This window comes from Silurus meridionalis, chromosome 14 (assembly GCF_014805685.1).
Source record: "Silurus meridionalis isolate SWU-2019-XX chromosome 14, ASM1480568v1, whole genome shotgun sequence".
In the NCBI taxonomy this organism is placed as follows: Eukaryota; Metazoa; Chordata; class Actinopteri; order Siluriformes; family Siluridae; genus Silurus; species Silurus meridionalis.
The window spans coordinates 24,032,081-24,048,870 of record NC_060897.1 but is presented as its reverse complement, the minus strand read 5'-3'; the positions used below and the strand labels follow the sequence as shown (position 1 = coordinate 24,048,870).

General features: G+C 40.0%; 2 long non-coding RNA genes and 1 gene segment (V, D, J or C); 1 reads left to right on the top strand and 2 right to left on the bottom strand.

Annotated features, from left to right (window-relative positions):
• Positions 1 to 5,047: 5,047 nt before the first annotated feature.
• On the top strand, positions 5,048 to 10,351 carry LOC124396926. 2 transcript variants are annotated; one of them, XR_006927854.1, is made up of 3 exons: positions 5,048 to 5,210; positions 9,127 to 9,238; positions 9,940 to 10,351. It is a non-coding gene; the product is annotated as an uncharacterized LOC124396926 (long non-coding RNA). The 2 variants fall into 2 exon arrangements; XR_006927853.1 differs by lacking the exon at positions 5,048 to 5,210 and adding an exon at positions 6,110 to 6,183.
• Positions 10,352 to 10,362: 11 nt separating this feature from the next.
• Positions 10,363 to 10,742, bottom strand: LOC124396927. Its single transcript, XR_006927855.1, has 2 exons — positions 10,662 to 10,742; positions 10,363 to 10,552 (listed from the first exon to the last, which is right to left on the bottom strand). It is a non-coding gene; the product is annotated as an uncharacterized LOC124396927 (long non-coding RNA).
• Positions 10,743 to 11,953: 1,211 nt separating this feature from the next.
• On the bottom strand, positions 11,954 to 12,561 carry LOC124397080. The segment is given in 2 exon segments: positions 11,954 to 12,350; positions 12,443 to 12,561. Coding segments are annotated over 2 exon segments (402 nt in total).
• Between the last annotated feature and the right edge of the window lie 4,229 nt (positions 12,562 to 16,790).

Below are 16,790 nucleotides of genomic sequence, written 5' to 3'. Positions count from 1 at the left end.
GCCCAACATTTCACATCAATCTGTGTACATAATGTATGTTTATATATTTATATATATATATATATATATATATATATATATGTATTTTTATACATAGTAGACTGTTTACTCAGCTTGCTACTCCTTACTGCCATAATCCTGTGTCTCCTCCACTTCCAAAGTCTGTGCAGGATGGAGCCCCACAGCCTCTTCGAGGTGTCTTCAGCTGCAGGGCTCCGCCCAGCTGCTCTGAGTGGGTCAGAGGCCAGTCCCGAGGGGCTGGTTCCCTGAGAACTTTCTGGCAGCTTGGGAGATGCTGCCAGGAGTCTCTGTGGGTTCGGACCATAGCAGGGGTTACACTGTTGTCCTCCTTTGTTAACGGGTGTGTCCCACCTGGGTCCCGCAGGCTCTGGTCCTGGAGAAGACACACATGAGACCATCGAGTGGTTCCCCTCAGTTCGACTGTCAGGCTTTACAGTGCATTTGTTCAAGAAGGATGGGGGTTGCGATTCTGGATCTTCGCTTTGAACCGCCTCTCAGGAGACTCAGGTTGGCGACTGTTCACGGGTGCGAGCACCGTGGCCTGGATCCTGTTAACTGCCCGTTGGGTCCGTTCTGGGGTTCCTACAGAACGGTTTTCAGCAGGTTAACCGAATTTGTGTCAGCCATCGATATGGCTGCCTGCGGGCAGTCGCTGAGGCACCCACTGGTAACACGTTTGTGGCGCCGGAGGCTGCGGCCGGGATGCGAAGAGTGCCTGTCTGGGATCTGGCTGTTGTGCTGGCTCTTTCTGAGTGAGCCGTTATGATGTGGCCCTTAGGTTTGTCGGTTAAGACCACCTTTCTGTTGTACCTCCCTGAAGAGATTGGGGATCTGCAGGCTCTGTCCATGGCCCGTCGCCTGGAGTTTGCTGGCATGCCTGTTTCTCTAAAACCTGTGCCTATGCCTAGTCTCACGTGTCGTGTTGCAGGCATTCTGTGTTACTGATAGCAACAGCACCGACTGTGTCCTGAGCACTGGATACACCGCAGGACAGTCCGTGGAGGAAGTCAGTATTGCTTGTCTGCTGGTAATAGGAAAGGTTTGCCAATAAGCAGACATTGAGCAGATGGGTTGTGGATGCGATTGTGTCAGCTCACGAGTCCTCTGGCCTCCCGCACTGCTTGGGTTCGAGCTCACTCCACCCGGAGTGTGGCGGCCTCACGGCCTGGTCCGCTGGAGTCCCGCTCCAGGACATCTGTGACGCGGGTTGGTCCACCCGCTGACCTTCGGTTCATTTACCTGACCTCAGAGCCACCCGGCTCCTCTGTTTTGCATGCTGGTGCCGAGGCCCTCACTCTGAGCAGGGTCTGGTCAGTGTGGCGTGATTGGACACTCGTTCCGCATAGCGCCGACGCAGCTCGAGTTCCTGAAGAACGTTGGTTACGACCGTAAAAGTTCCCCGAGAACAGGCGTGGACACTTCTGCATCCGCGCGCTTACCTTCTCGCAGGAGCTAGCGTCTGGTCCAGCTCGCAGCCATTTGTAGCTTCCTGTTTACGGCGCCGCCCGCTGATGACGCCGTTCCCAAACGCCTATTGGTCAGATTACACACGTGGTTCAGAGCGCGGTCACGCAGGGGCGTTCCCATAGTGTTTCGACGCAGTGTCTCGTTCCCTCGGGGAACTAGGGTTACGGTCGTAACCTAGAGACGTTATCATGAGTATAAAATGCACTGCTGAATGACGCCAGCCCCATAATCAAACTCTGGGATGGTTGGAGGCTCTGGAATTCAGTTGGGTGAAATGAGCTTTAGCTGAACAACAAGCTGATTATTTATGCAGAGCAGATTATAACAGGACGGATTTGCATAGACATTCTTTTAACCAATAGAGGCAGGTCTAGAAGATGAACATCCACGGGCTGAATTTTCATGAGCCAAGGATGAGAGTCATGTCACAGATTACACTTTCATTGGTTCAGAGATTTAATAATAATTGGTGTACATGCAAGTGACATTCAGAGATCTTGAACATTCAGTTATTTCCTTTATTTTAAAGACTATAAATGTACATATTTTATATAATTAATATAAAATATGTATTTAATAAAATAATCTCTAAAAAAGTGTTTTTTGCACATATTTAATGTAAATGGGTACAGTTGATTAGATGTCTTTAGGCACTGTCTATATATAATATTATATAATATACATGTTTATATTTATTTATATATGTCTGAATTGATATGTTGGGTGAGTTATTGCTGTTATTATTAAATGAAGCCTCTTCCTCTAGCAGATCTTACAGATCCTTCTTGTGTCTTCTCTCATACAAAGCAACTTTCTTGAGTTGGATCTTGATAGAAATAATCTACTGAGAAGTCAACACTTTGTTTCTCTTCTTGCAGATGTGTGTTTTGCACTGAGCTGGAAACTTACACAGTTCTGATTCAACAATTTACAGAAAATGTGGCTTTTTAATTAAACACAGTCCTCTTTATTAAATAGATTCAATAAAAATGTATAGTGGTGAAATACACTGCACAATGACATCCACAATACTACAGTATATTTGCTATGCTGTAGCACCACCTGCAGGTTTCGTTAAAAAATGCACTCTTATCACATCTGTGGGAAGATTTTGTACAGCTGGGTAACATGTTTGTACCACTGTGGTTTCTTGCACAGTAATACACAGCAGAGTCCTGTGCACTCAAACCAGTCAGCTTCATGTACACCATGTTTTTGGAGTTGTCTCTGGTGATTTCCAAACGTCCTTCAATGTGTTTGGCATATACAGTTTTACTGGCATCACTCCAGATAACCCCAATCCATTCCAATGCTTTTCCAGCTTCTTGTCTGATCCAGTGCATGCCATAGCTACCAAAATTAAAACCAGATCCTTTACAGGAAAGACTCAGAGTTTCTCCAGGTTTTTTCACTGCTGAACCAGCAGGAATAGACTCGAGACTTTGACACTGAAAACCTGCAACATTAAAGAAAAACTTTAGTGTCATTTTTAGTAAAATTATAAAATATTTTTTAGAGTATAGCATAAGAATTTACCTATGAGGCTTATCAGAAGCAGGAATAAGGAGAATGAGATCTTCATGGTGAGTGTTGATGAGTCTCAACTGCTCCACTCAGTCAGCTTCTCATAAATACATGGACACACAGAACTCTAGATTTGCATCATGACCTGATGATGGAATAAATATGTGAGTCATGATGATGTAACAGATGGAACAGCAGCTACACCTGTTTAAATTGTTTAATCCTGTTGAACATACGTAAAACATTTAAATTATGGAGGAGCATCTTATTAAAAAAATACAGACAAAAATCACACAATTCACAACTTGACCTTTTATGTGGGCAATGTTATAGATAGAGAAAGTTCTTTCTGGTGATATGATTAGTATAGTTATTATACTGTGAAAAGGGAAATAAAATCTGGTTTATACCAGAATGTTGTTTCATTCAGATTTTATAGTTCTAGAAAAAAAAAGTTTAAGGCTGGTAAGAATGAAGTCAGTTCACATCTGTATTGTCTAATAACAGCATGCATTCATGAAATTTATAATTTATAAATAATTATTTTGCATCTTTTTGCTGTGGGACATTTACAAACATTCTGTCCAAGACTTTTGTTTGTGTCTAATGTGCAGAAATGCTACACACTGAACTATAGTTTCAAATCTACAGTTAAAACTAAAAAAGACCAACTTTGTTGTTAATTGTTAGATCATGCTGTTATAATGTATACTGTATGAGGTGTTTTTGTACAGGGATGTTGTTGTTGTCTGTCACTGTGAGTCAGTTACTGAATATCCAGACACTTTACAGGTCAGTGACTGACCAGGGGTTAATACTGTGGATCTGGTCTGGATCAGCTCAACACAGAGACTACCTTTTAAATAAAACATTTAATGTTGTAAAAGCAAAAAACTATATGTGCCAAAAACTATTATATGTTAAATGTAGAAACACTTACAGTGTACGGCTGCCAGCAGCAGCAGCAGTAGGGATGTAGAGATCATGGTGTGTGTTGAAGCAGAATCAGTAAAAGCTGTCTGTGGTCTGTGTTGCTTTAATATTTCCCTCTTATTTTTATGTCACTTAGCACCACTGCCTCCATCTGGTTGTTTCTATAGCAACAGAGGATAAAATCTCCTGCTTAAATGTTGAGTGATAGTGATTAAAAAAAATCTTCAATCAGTTACAAACGAGTAAAAAGACAATACCGCGTCTGTAGCATCCAGTGGCAGAAATAAAACTTTGGCAGAGGCACCAAGAAAACTTTCTATTGAAATACGTTACGTTGAAAGTCGTCCTCAATGACACAAAAAGAGGGAAATTTTGTGTTTATGAACACAAATCAATAGATTACATTTCATGACTATATAACGAAATGCCGTGAGACTGGGCTGCTAAACCACAAGCTCTGGGTGAATCGCTGAGTGCTACAGATATTATCATTATTGAAGAAATGAAAATACAACACAGCCTGTTTTTAATTGTATATTGTTTCAGTTGATGTTCTTCAAATGTTCCTTGTTCATGTCCATTTTCATCATTTACACAAAAAATTCAAACTCAACATTTGTAAATTTTTGTGTATTTTTCTGTGTAATAAAACTATTTATACATTTTACCTGCAGCCTTTTGCAGGCGGAGAATTTTTTTTTATTTTTTTTGCGGATGCAGGACTGAACTTTGTGGGAGTGGGAATCTACAGAAGATTTTGCACTTTCTGATTTCTTAGCAACACAAGCTGCTTTACATATTTTTATTCATTTTGAGATTAAAACAAACCAAACTCCCTCTCGAGTCAAACAACTGTTGATAGCTTCTATGACAAAAATGATAACAGGAACTAATTTGTTCTGCAGATGTTCCGCAATATTCAACTGTAAATAGTTCAAATCTATGAAGTCTTAAATAATAAGACATCAGCAAATTGCTGTGAAATAAAACACTTTTGGATGTGATGTTACTGAAAAACAGGAGGGCGAATTCATGTCGTTAACAGTAAGTTCACATTACATCAAGACATCACATGACAGTCACATGATTTCCTATAGTGTTTATTCCTTGTTTATGGCTCATGTGGCTTTCATTATCTATTATGAGGAGCTAATGATGTACAATGCTGTTAGAGTTATCTCTGGTGATTTCTGCCCACCCTTTACAACTTTTTGTATAGTTATGACAAGTTCCATCTGATTCAACACGTCCCATCCAGACCAGTGGTTTGTTCTCCTGCTTTTTGCAGTATTATTGTATTTAAATTAAGGAACATTTTGTGAGCACCAAACTGGTAAAATACTGCATTACCGCATTTTCTGTTGAACAGTGTTCTGTTCAGGATGTTTTCTTTTACAGGGATGTTGGTGATCTGTCTCAGTGTGGGTTAAATATGGTAATACACAGCTGTGCCTTCAGTCTGCATGTTCTGCCTCGAATTGTTATTTTGTTAGACGTGTCTCTGGAGATGCTAAACGTATTTTCAATTTGTCAGTATAACCCTTCTCTGTATTTCAAAGTTGAACAGAGTTTAGACTTCACATCACATAAACAGAGTGAGGTCCAACCCTGATGCTTGGATTTGTTGAGGATGGTCAGAGAAGATATTTTAAACTTATTTAAATTATGAAAAGAAGATTTGACTTATGGAGAATCAAATCTTCTTTATGACAGGAACATTTTTCTAAATAAAGTGATAGAAGAGGAATAGTGTTACAGGACAGGTTACTGTGAAAAACCCAAGCTTGCATATAAATGGCTGCACATACAGGGTTTATATGAAGCTATGATGACGGTTTGGGGAAGGATTTAAATGGATGTTATCCAATTTTTCAATTGTGTCTCATACCTTTGGTTTTGTTTTTCTTTGGTTTCTCTTTTCTTGCCCATTCTTCTCTCCACTTTGTTTCTGTTTTTCTACTCAGTTACATTTCTCACTTTTATTATTAGCTTCCATTTCTTTTCACTTCTCTTTAACTTCAGGAAAACCTCTCACATACACTACAAATGTATAAAGGTCTGTATCCAATACAGGTCTTAAGTATCCTGCATGGCAGGTGAAGTCAATCCAGGTTAATGAGCCTGGAGAATTCTGGGTAAATTAGTTTTCCCACATTCCCTCACGCTGTTCTTTTGTCAGCCTCTCCTGGCTGTTGCAGTTTCTTGTTACTAAATCAGATGCTCCCATATCTTTAAGAGGTTTGTGTTCAGCTGCACCAACATATTCTGTCACTTTGTTTCTTTTTGCATCTAAATGAAATTAAAAACAGCTGTTTGAAACAGCATGTGGATATTTTATATACACTTTATGGATCTCTGTTGGTTTGTTGAAATCTGTGAATGCGATTGAACCTTTCTAGGTTACGTGTAAGTCACGTCAAGTCAAGTCAAGTTTATTTGTATAGCGCTTAAACATTGTCTCAAAGCAGCTTTACAGAAATCAACAGTCAAGGTGAATGGTGTGCATTTATCCCTGATGAGCAAGCGCGACTGTGAAGGAAAAACTAATGTAACCCTAGTTCCCTGAGGGAACGAGACGCTGTGTTGGAAAGCTAAGGGAACGTGGCCGCGTTGTCCATGCTCTGAAATAATGTGTGCAATCAGTCAAAATTGGAGGCAGGCCGTCACGATCAGGAAGTATATAACGCAGCTTCTGTAACAGAGAAGGAAGCGCTGAATGGACGCTGGAGGTGTGGCATAGAGACACAGTGTTTCGTTCCCTCAGGTAACTAGGGTCACATACGTGACCTAGAGACATACCCTTTCATGAACTCAAGCTGTGCCAGGGGTGGCGCAGAGGTCAAGGTCGTAAAACCTGACAAAGATCAGTGGGGTGGACCAGCCCACAGCATCGCAGAGGTCTTGGAGGAACACTCCAGAGGACCAAGCCTTACACTCTGGGTCGAGTGAGCTCTGACCCTGAATGGTGCCGGGAGACCAGAGGACTCGGAGGAGGACGCGATAGCGTCAATAATCCACCTGCTGAGGGTCTGCTTATGAGCAGGAAGTCCTTTCCTCGGAGGGCAATAGCAGATAAACAATTGTGGTCAGAGCCGCCAGTGCTCAGACTGGTTCTATTTCTCCTGGTCTGGGGTCTGGAATGGAGAAGGATTGGAGGCCTGGAGACTAACAGGTCGTGGGGGGCGAGACGAGGACACCTTGGGGACATAAACTGCTCTAGGTGCAGGAAGGCACTGGCCATGCCTGGAGTGAACTCCAGAAAGGAGGGATCCTCAGAGAGCAGATAGCCAGCAAGGATGCAGTCTTAATAGGCAAGAAATTTCGGCCAACAGCTCCAAGGGTGGCTCAGACAGAGCTTCCAACACAACGGGTAGGTCCCACCCAGGCACTCTTGGTCACACCCGAGGCCTCAGCCTGCGGGTGCTGCAGAGAAAACGTGCCAGGAGCGTGTTTCCGCCCAGCGAATGCCCCAACACTGGGGCGTGATATACCGAAACATGTACAATGGCCTTAGTGGTCTTTTTTGTGGCTCGTAGGGCAAGGTCCGCCGTACAATGGAGATCTTGCATCTGGCCGCCCATGATGTCTCCCACATCCCAAAGCAGGTCGGCTTGGTATGCCTGTAAAACCGAAAAATGGGAAAGACCCTGAAGTGGAGGCAACGCTGAGCAGTGCTGGAGCTTACTGGATGAAGGGTTTTATGCTCATCGGCTGGTTACGCTTTCAGGTTCGCAAGTGCTGGCAGTTGGTTTCTTTGAAAACCGACTTAGCATGCTTCGAGCATGGACAAAGCTGCCGATTCATAGTGTTCCAATGCAGCTTTAGTTGCTGAACGGAACATGTCACTCTTTTCTGAGTATTTGTGTATTTGCTTCAAAAAAGTATTGAAGCTGTAAGTGAAGGTGAAGTTTTTGTACAGCGCTGCAACTGTTTGTCCCAGTGTGTCCCCGAGCGCAGTAATACACAGCTGTCTCTTCAATCTTTAGGCTGCTCATGTGTAGATACACCTGCTTCTTGCTGTTGTCTCTGGAGATGGTGAATCTTCCCTGAACAGACTGAGAGTAGTATTTGCCGCTACCACTTGGAGCAGAAATGTGTGAGATCCACTCAAGACCTTTTCCTTGAGCCTGTCTAATCCAGGATATCTCTGCACTGCTATCACTAATCCCAGAGTAGGTACAGGTGAGTTGATGGGATCCTCCAGGTTTAATGACCACCGGCTCAGACTCGGTTAGTGTCTGACATTCACAACCTGTCAAATACATTTCATCACTTCTTACTCGTACATAATGACACAATTTATATAAGTGATACCTGCACAAAGAAGCTGTTACTCACGAGTTATGGTCAATAATGTAAAAATAAAACACGAAGCGATGTTTGGTTGCATGGCTCTTCCTGAAGTCTAAACTAAATGGAAATAATGCGGCTGGAGACTGTGCTTATTTAAAGGGAAAGTCTTATTTGCATGTCCAGCCCCTAGAGGAGTTCAGACTATAAGAAACATCCTGATATTCAGTAAAACATCTTTAATGTAATTGTACATTGGAGGAAAAATGTAGGTCAATTGATTTTAGTGATACAGAAGTATAGTTAGATTACTGCTCAGGTAATCATTAACACTCATAATTGTCTCTATAAGAGAGAATGTGGAATCAACTGAAAGAACAAAACATTTCAGTACAAATGCATAGCTGTAAACACAAAGCTATAAAACCATTGAGGCAATGCCTGTGCTTTACCTCATTGTGGAAGTAAATACAATATGTATATAATATACTGTAGTACTTAGTTTAATTACTGTGAGGTGATGGGTGTGTTTGTGTAAAAGTCTCACATTTTATTTTGCTTTAGTTTATGAACTTTGAGAAATGAAACGACATATTTGAAACTGAAACAGATCTTTCACATTAGATATTCTTCTATATTGTTTAGTGTTTTGTTTCAGGCTGCGTTGTGAATTTGTTCTGTTCATACTATCTAACCTTTAAAGAATATGAATGCTGCACTTCACCTCCTTACAAGGAAAGAACAATTTTCAGTCTATAAACCACCTTCATTTGATTCAGATTTGCAATACAACTATTGTAAATGCAGTCTGTTACCCACAATAACAGGGTGATTATTTTCATTTTGTGTTTGAATGACAACAGTAAAGACCTGTGTGTAATTTTTGTACAGCTGCTTCATCAGCTCCAGTCAGTGTGGCTTGTTGGGCGCAGTAATAAACCGCAGTGTCCTCTGTCCTCAGACTCTTGGCCTCTGTGTGCTTGCTGGGACGTCTTCTGTAAAGGTAAAATGTCTTTTTTCCACAGACTCTGCATATGTTCCATCATTATTGTCTGCGCTCATATAGTCAAGCCATTTAAAAGCTTTCCCTGGTTTCTGTCGTTTCCAGTGCATGTCGTTGCTTATCATGGAATATCCACTTATTTTATAAGAGATCTTCACAGTTTCTGCAGGTCTCTTTACCACAGCAGGAGACTGGTCCAGTCTGATTTTAGCACTGCAAAAAATTGCAGTGCTAAAAACAATCCAAATACTCATCTATGCATTCAATCCTACACTCAGTGAAAAACATATAAAGAAGTCTCAGATACCTTGTGCTAACATGAGTATAAAAATGCACTGCTAAATGACATTCAGCCCCATAATCAAACTCTGCGATGTTTAGATCTCTGGAATTCAGTTGGGTGAACACTTTTTGAACACTTTTTCATTTGTTATGTGAATATTTAATGTAAATGTGTGCATTTGATTAGATGTTTTTCAGCACTGTCTATGTATAATTATTATATGTTCAAGTTGTCTGAATTGAAATGAGGGGTGTGTTATTGCTGTTGTTATGCAGATAAAGCCTCTGCTCCTAGTTCTGAGATAATACTTGTGTATTTTCTTATTCCAAGCAGGTGTCATTAGTTGGACCTCAGTAGAAGTGAGCTACTGCCATCTATTGGTGCAAAAAATATTTACACTTTGTTTCTCTTCTTGCAGATGTGCGTTTTGGGCTGAGTTGAGTTTGTAGAACTGTCAATGATACCAACAAACACTTTACACAGCTCCGATTCAACAACCTGCAGAAAAGCTTTGGAATGGAGGTGTTTCTAAAGGTGGATTAAATGTATTTTCACCTCAAGACAAAGGTCAAAGATGAAAAGTTACAGTGATGTTCTTATATCTTTGAAATACAGAGAGGACTAAGTGCTGCTAGTTTATGTATAGCAGGCATCCCTGGGGACAAGTGTACTGCAGAGAGATGAAAATGAACATGGATGTTTTTGTACAGGGCTGCAGGGAGTTTGTAGTGCTGTGTCTCTTGCGCAGTAATATACAGCCGTGTCCTCAGGCTGAAAGTTCTGTCCTCTTAAATAAACTGTACTGATGGATTTGTCCTGGCTGAAACTGATCTTGCTCTTCATTGTATCTTTGAGATTAGTGCTACCACCACTACACAGATATCCGAGCCATTCAAGTGTTTTCCCAGCAGGTTGACGTATCCAGCCAATACAATAGCTTGACTCTGAAGTCTTGCAAGAGATAGAGAACGACTCTCCAGGTTTCACAAGTACAGAGGCTGGCTGAGTGAGCTCCACACCTCCAACACCACCTGTGAATAGCAAAGATAGAACATCATCAATATCAAATATGAAATATCATCAAGTCAAATTTCCAACCCTGAAATAAATGTGATTCATTCAGTCAAGATGAAGACATACAGAATGCAGCTGTTAGCAGCAGCACTGAGGAGAGCATCTTTGTTTGGTTTAAAACTGAAGTGAATTAAACTGCTCAGCTGCTGTCCTCCTCACCACACACACTCACACACACAGCCCTCCCTAATGTAAGGGTGATGAGAGGAAGATTTGCATAAAATACATTATTAACTACTACATGACCTATAAAAGCAGTTTGTACAGTAATTAAAGCTGTAAGGTTTACAGAGGGAATCTAGTTCTAATCCATTAACATTTCTATACAATTAACACAGAGACTTATATACTGTATTCATCACATTATTGGTGTAACATTGGTGATATCGGGAGGATTTGTGTCAGGATTAGGGATGTACATTATTCTAATTAAACAGATTGTGTTTAGAAATCTTGCAGGAAAACTGGTCAAAACTAGAAGTGTGCTGGATTTTTCCCCCACTGTTTCAGGGTTCTAGTGTTAGGAGTGTATATATAGTTACATTTAGTTTAGGCCACTACCACTTTTAGAGATGAATCCAGATACATATATGGATGTTAGGAGCAGTAAATATGTACAAATATTCTTATTCTGTCTCTGTGTGTTGTAGTGTTAGTACAGCTGCTTCTCCAGCTTCAGTCACTGTCTCTTCTTATATGCATTAATAATCCACATTATCTTCCGTCCTCAGACTCCTGGCTTCTATGTGCATGTTGTGACATTTTTCGAGGGGAGAAATTCTCCTTGCATGGAGTTTGCATTTGTGGGTTCATCTGTTGAACCAGAAATCACAGATCCAATCTTTTCTGTATCTTTCTATGGCTTCTGTGTATCCACCACAAGAAATAGTCAGTCATATTAAAGCCATAAACTGTATGTTGTTCTCCTGCTGTCTAATTCAGTGCAAGTTATAGCTTCCAAAAGACAAGCCAGAAGTAATGCTGTACTTGCTGATGGTTTTTTATATGACTGCAAAACAGAAATGATATAATGGCAACACAATACAACAGCGCCTCCTATCGTTCTATAGTGTATTCATACGTGAACTAAAATACTTGTTTTACACTTTAGTGTTTATATTAATTTGATTTGATTTGTGCAGGACTGGTATTGTATGTTTGGAAATGGTTCACACATTTTATCTAGATTTTTCTGTAAAATAAAATAACCACCAAATAACCAGTTTTAAAACATGATGAACACTGTTTACTCAGAACTTTGTCCACTGTTCACGAGGGAACATGACACAACACACAGCAAACTGATAAAATGCTGTATTTCTGATTTTGTGGAAGAACAGTTATTGTTTATGAACAGTAGACTTGTAAGTAAGTGTTGTGTCTTGTGTTGATTCTGTTATAATGTACACTGTACAGGATGTTTTTGTACAGGGATGTTGGTGATGTGTATCACTGTGGGGTAACGAGCGCAGTAATACACAGCTGTGTCTTCAGTCTGCATGTTCTGTCCTCGAATTGTTACTGTGTTAGTAGACGTGTCAGTGGAGAGACTGAACTTATTTTTCAGTTTGTCACTGTAAGCTGTACTCGAACCAGCAATATATCCAATCCACTCCAGAGTTTTCCCTGGAGGTTGTCGGATAAAAGCTGTATAATAGCCTGTAACTGAATATGAAACCTTGCAGTTGATGGAGAGACTCTGGCCTGGCTGGACTGTCATGGAAGCAGGCTGAGTCAGTTCCTCACCATGCACATCTGTGGAGGAAAACACATGGTGATATCTCACACAATATACACTGCACATTTATTGTTCTTGTAGTAAATGAATGAATTGATAAAACACTCACAGGAAGCAGCTGCCAGCAGGAGCAGTAGAGATGTAGAGAACATGGTGTGTGTTGTTTGTACTGGGGTCTTCTCTGTTCTCCAAAGTGTAACAGAGTTTAACCATCACATCACATAAATAGAGTGATGTTCAGCCCTGATACTTGGATTTGCTTATCTGCTGGTGATGGGAGGAGAATATATTTAAAACATATTTAAAAAATGAGGAGGAGATTTATCTGGAGGAGAATCAAATCAAAACAGAGTTTAGTGTTTCAAATGCAGGATTTGGTTTGCATGACACGCCCACTAGAGACGACACTCATGCTATTAACTGCTATTTTTGTAGGCATTTGCTAGCTGGTTAAAATACTGCTGCTGGCTTTATTACAGTGTGTTTCACATAAATACAGGAAGTTTTCTGATTCTGGAAAGTTTTCAGTGAAACTCTTTAAATCCTTTAATAGCTGCACATAGAGAGAATATTGTTGTTATGAATGATAAAAAAAATACCTTGTATCCTTTATAAATGACAGGGAAACATTACCAGGCATGTAATTGTAATATTTACCTAATATTTAATATTAAGTATGACATGATGTACAATGAAGTAATTTACTGATACTCCCAAGCACTGGTCTTGCAGTCACATTAAACATCTAACTTCTACAGCAGGTATCAATTTTTAATATCCTGCTACCATGTCATTTTACACTTCATTCAATTACGCAAACATCCCCATTTTTTCAGCACCAAAGAGAAGATCCCACCAGTACAGCCTTCAACCATGTTGCCAGTTTAATTCATGGTGCTGCTCATAGCTATGTCCTGTAAGTTCACAAGTCTGTTTAAGTCTCCATTGTTGTCCTTTGTGTAATTGTTATCGGATAAAATTTGGGGAGGTACGTTTTTGCAGCTGTATTTGGTGCAACTGATTTTGCTCAGCCAGGTCATGTGATTGTTGACAGCTTTGACAATTGCATGTAAAGTGTCTGGTGAAAAGTTTGACTGATGGCAGCTATTGTACAAATTGCATCCAACATGCTACAGGAAAAGTGCAGTGGATTAGATTTGTAGCAGTGGAGGCACAGGGGGCACAGATTCACTGAAAAACAGGTCCAGCATCACTCAGGACACGTCCGGTAACATGGTGACACTCAGCTGTGTATTAATAAGAGTGAATGTGGAATCAGCTGAAAGAACAAAACCTCTCAGTACAACTGCGTACCTGTAGACACAAAGATACAATACCACTGAGACAATAACTGTGCTGTTCCTTAATGTTGTGAGTGAATATGTACATAATTTATTGTAGTACTGAGTTGAATTACTGTGAGATGAAGGTTGTGTATGTGTTTGTGTAGAAGTCTGACATTTTATTTTACTTTGCTTTAGTTCATCAACTTTGAGAAACAAAACCACACTAATGACTTATTTCAAACAAACAGATCTTCCACATTAGATATTCTTCTGCATCATCTAGTGTTTTTTTGCAGGCTGCTGTGTGAATTTGTTCTTTTCTAACCATCTAACTTGTAAAAAATCTGAATGCTGCAGTAACACTTCACCTTTTTACAATGAAAGAACAATTTTCAGTCTATAAAACACCTTCATTTGTTTCTGGTTTGTAATAAAAATTAGACATGAGCAGTTAATTATCCACAGAATGAGGGTGATTTTTCATCTTGTGTTTGAACAGTAAAGACTTGTTCTATAAAATGCGAAGTGAAACATGTGTGTGTGTGGTTTTTCTACAGCTGCTTCCTTAGTTCCAGTCACTGTGGCTTGTCGGGCGCAGTAATAAACCGCAGTGTCCTCTGTCCTCAGACTCTTGGCCTCTAAATACTGTGTGCTTGCTGAGACGTCTTCTGTGAAGGTCAACTGGTTTTTCACAGACTCTGCATATGTTCCTCGATTGTTGCCTGTGCTCATATAGCCAAGCCATTCTAGAGCTTTCCCTGGTTTCTGTCGTATCCAGTGCATGTCATTGCTAGTCATGGAATATCCGCTTATTTTACAAGAGATCTTCACAGTTTCTCCAGGTTTCTTTACCACAGCAGGAGACTGGTCCAGTCTGATCTCAGCACTGCAAAACCTTCCAGATAAAACAATCCCAATTAACATCAATGCATTAAATCCTACACTCATTGAGAAACACATAAAGAAGTCTCAGATACCTTGTGCTAACATGAGTATAAAAATGCACTGCTGAATGACTCTCAGCCCCATAATCAAACTCTGGGATGGTTGGAAGCTCTGGAATTCAGTTGGGTGAAATGAGCTTTAACTGATCTACAAGCTGATTATTTATGCAGAGCAGATAATAACAGGACGGATTTGCATTGACGTCCTTTTACCCAATAGAGTCTGGTCTAGAATATGAACATCTACAAGCTGATTTTGCATGAGGTAATGATGAGAGTCAAGTCACAGTTTACACTTTCACCAGTTTACACCAGTTCAGCTTAGTTGATTATAAAAAATTGTTGTACATGCAAGTAAACATCTAAAATGTAGATATGTTCTCCATTTTAGAGATATATATAGAGAATATATAACTTTTATTTTTTCTCATAAATGTTTTCTTTATCTCTGTTTCAACACTTGTGAATATTTAATGTAAATGTGTACATTTGAGTAGATGTTTTTAGGCACTGTCTATATATAATTATATAATATAAAATATAAATGTTAAAGTTGTCTGAATTGATATGTTGGGTGTGATATTGCTGTTGTTATTCAGATGAAGTCTCTGCTCCTGGCTCTAGGAGATAATACTTGTGTCTTTTCTCATTTCAAGCAAGTGTCATGAGTTGTACCTCAGTAGAAGTGAGCTACTGCCCTCTATAGGTAAAAAAAAAATTTCACTTTGTTTTTCTTTCTTGCAGATAAGTGTTTTGGACTGAGCTGAGTGTGTGGTGCTTCTATCAATAATACCTACATCCACTTTACACAGCTCTGATTTAACAACCTGCAGTTTTGCACAGTAAAACACAGCTGCATAGTAATACACTGGGCACTCAAACCAACCAGCTTCATGTATACCATGTTCTTGAAGTTGTTTCTGGTGATTTCCAAACGTCCCTCAAGGAGTTTGGCATATACAGTTTTACTGGCATCATACCAGATAACCCCAATCCATTCCAGTGATTTTCCAGCTTCTTGTCTGATCCAGTGCATGCCAGAGCCACCAACGTTAAACCCAGATACTTTACACGAAAGACTCAGAGTTTCTCCAGGTTTTTTCACCGCTGAATCAGCAGGAATACACTCGAGACTTTTACAGTGAATACCTGCTACACAAAAGGAAAACTTATAGATAATAACCAAATGTAAAATATATTTTAAATTCATCATGAGATCTCACCAATGAAGCTGATTAGTAGCAGGAATAAGGAGAGTGAGATCTTCATGGTGAGTGTTGAGACTCTACTGCTCCAGTCAAATCAGCCGCACATTAATAATGCATGGACACACAAAACTCTGGATTTACATCATGATGTGATGATGGAATAAATGTAAGTCATGATGATGTAGCAGATGGGAACAGCAGCTACACATGTTTAAATTGTTTAAACACAACCATATTTCACTTGACTTTTTATCTAAGTGAAGGCAATGGATGGAGAAAGATTTTGTTGGTCATATGATTATTATAGTTATTATTCTGTGAAATAGAAAATAAAGCTGGTAAATCTGTTTTCAGAATGTTCTTTTATTCTGAATTCATTGTTCTAGAATAATCAAACAAATGACCATCATTTTTTGTTGTTAATTGTTAGAGTTGAATATGTGTTGTGTCTTGTAGACTTTCTGGTATAATGTACACTGTATGAGGTGTTTTTGTACAGGGATGTTGTTGATGTGCATCACTGTGGTTGACGAGCGCAGTAATACACAGCTGTGTCTTCAGTCTGCATGTTCTGTCCTGTTAATGTTACTGTGTTGCTGGACGTGTCTCTGGTAACCTGAAACCTGCTTTTCAGTTTCTCACTGTAGAGAGTGGCACCATTAAAACATATAACTCCGATCCACTCCAGAGTTTTTCCTGCAGGTTGTCGTATCCAGGCTGTACAGTAGGTACTTGTTACTGAATATCCAGACACTTTACAGGTCAGAGTCAGTGACTGACCAGGGGTTAATACTGTGGATCTGGTCTGGGTCAGCTCAACACAGTGACCACATGTTAAAGAAAAGCTCTTTCATGTTGTGCTGTAAATAACCAAAACTGTATTATATGTTAAATGTAGAAACACTTACAGTGTACGGCTGCCAGCAGCAGCAGTGATGTAGAGATCATGGTGTGTGTTGAAGCAAAATCAGTAAAAGCTCTTTCTGTGTTGTTAAAATATGTAACAGGGAAGGACATTT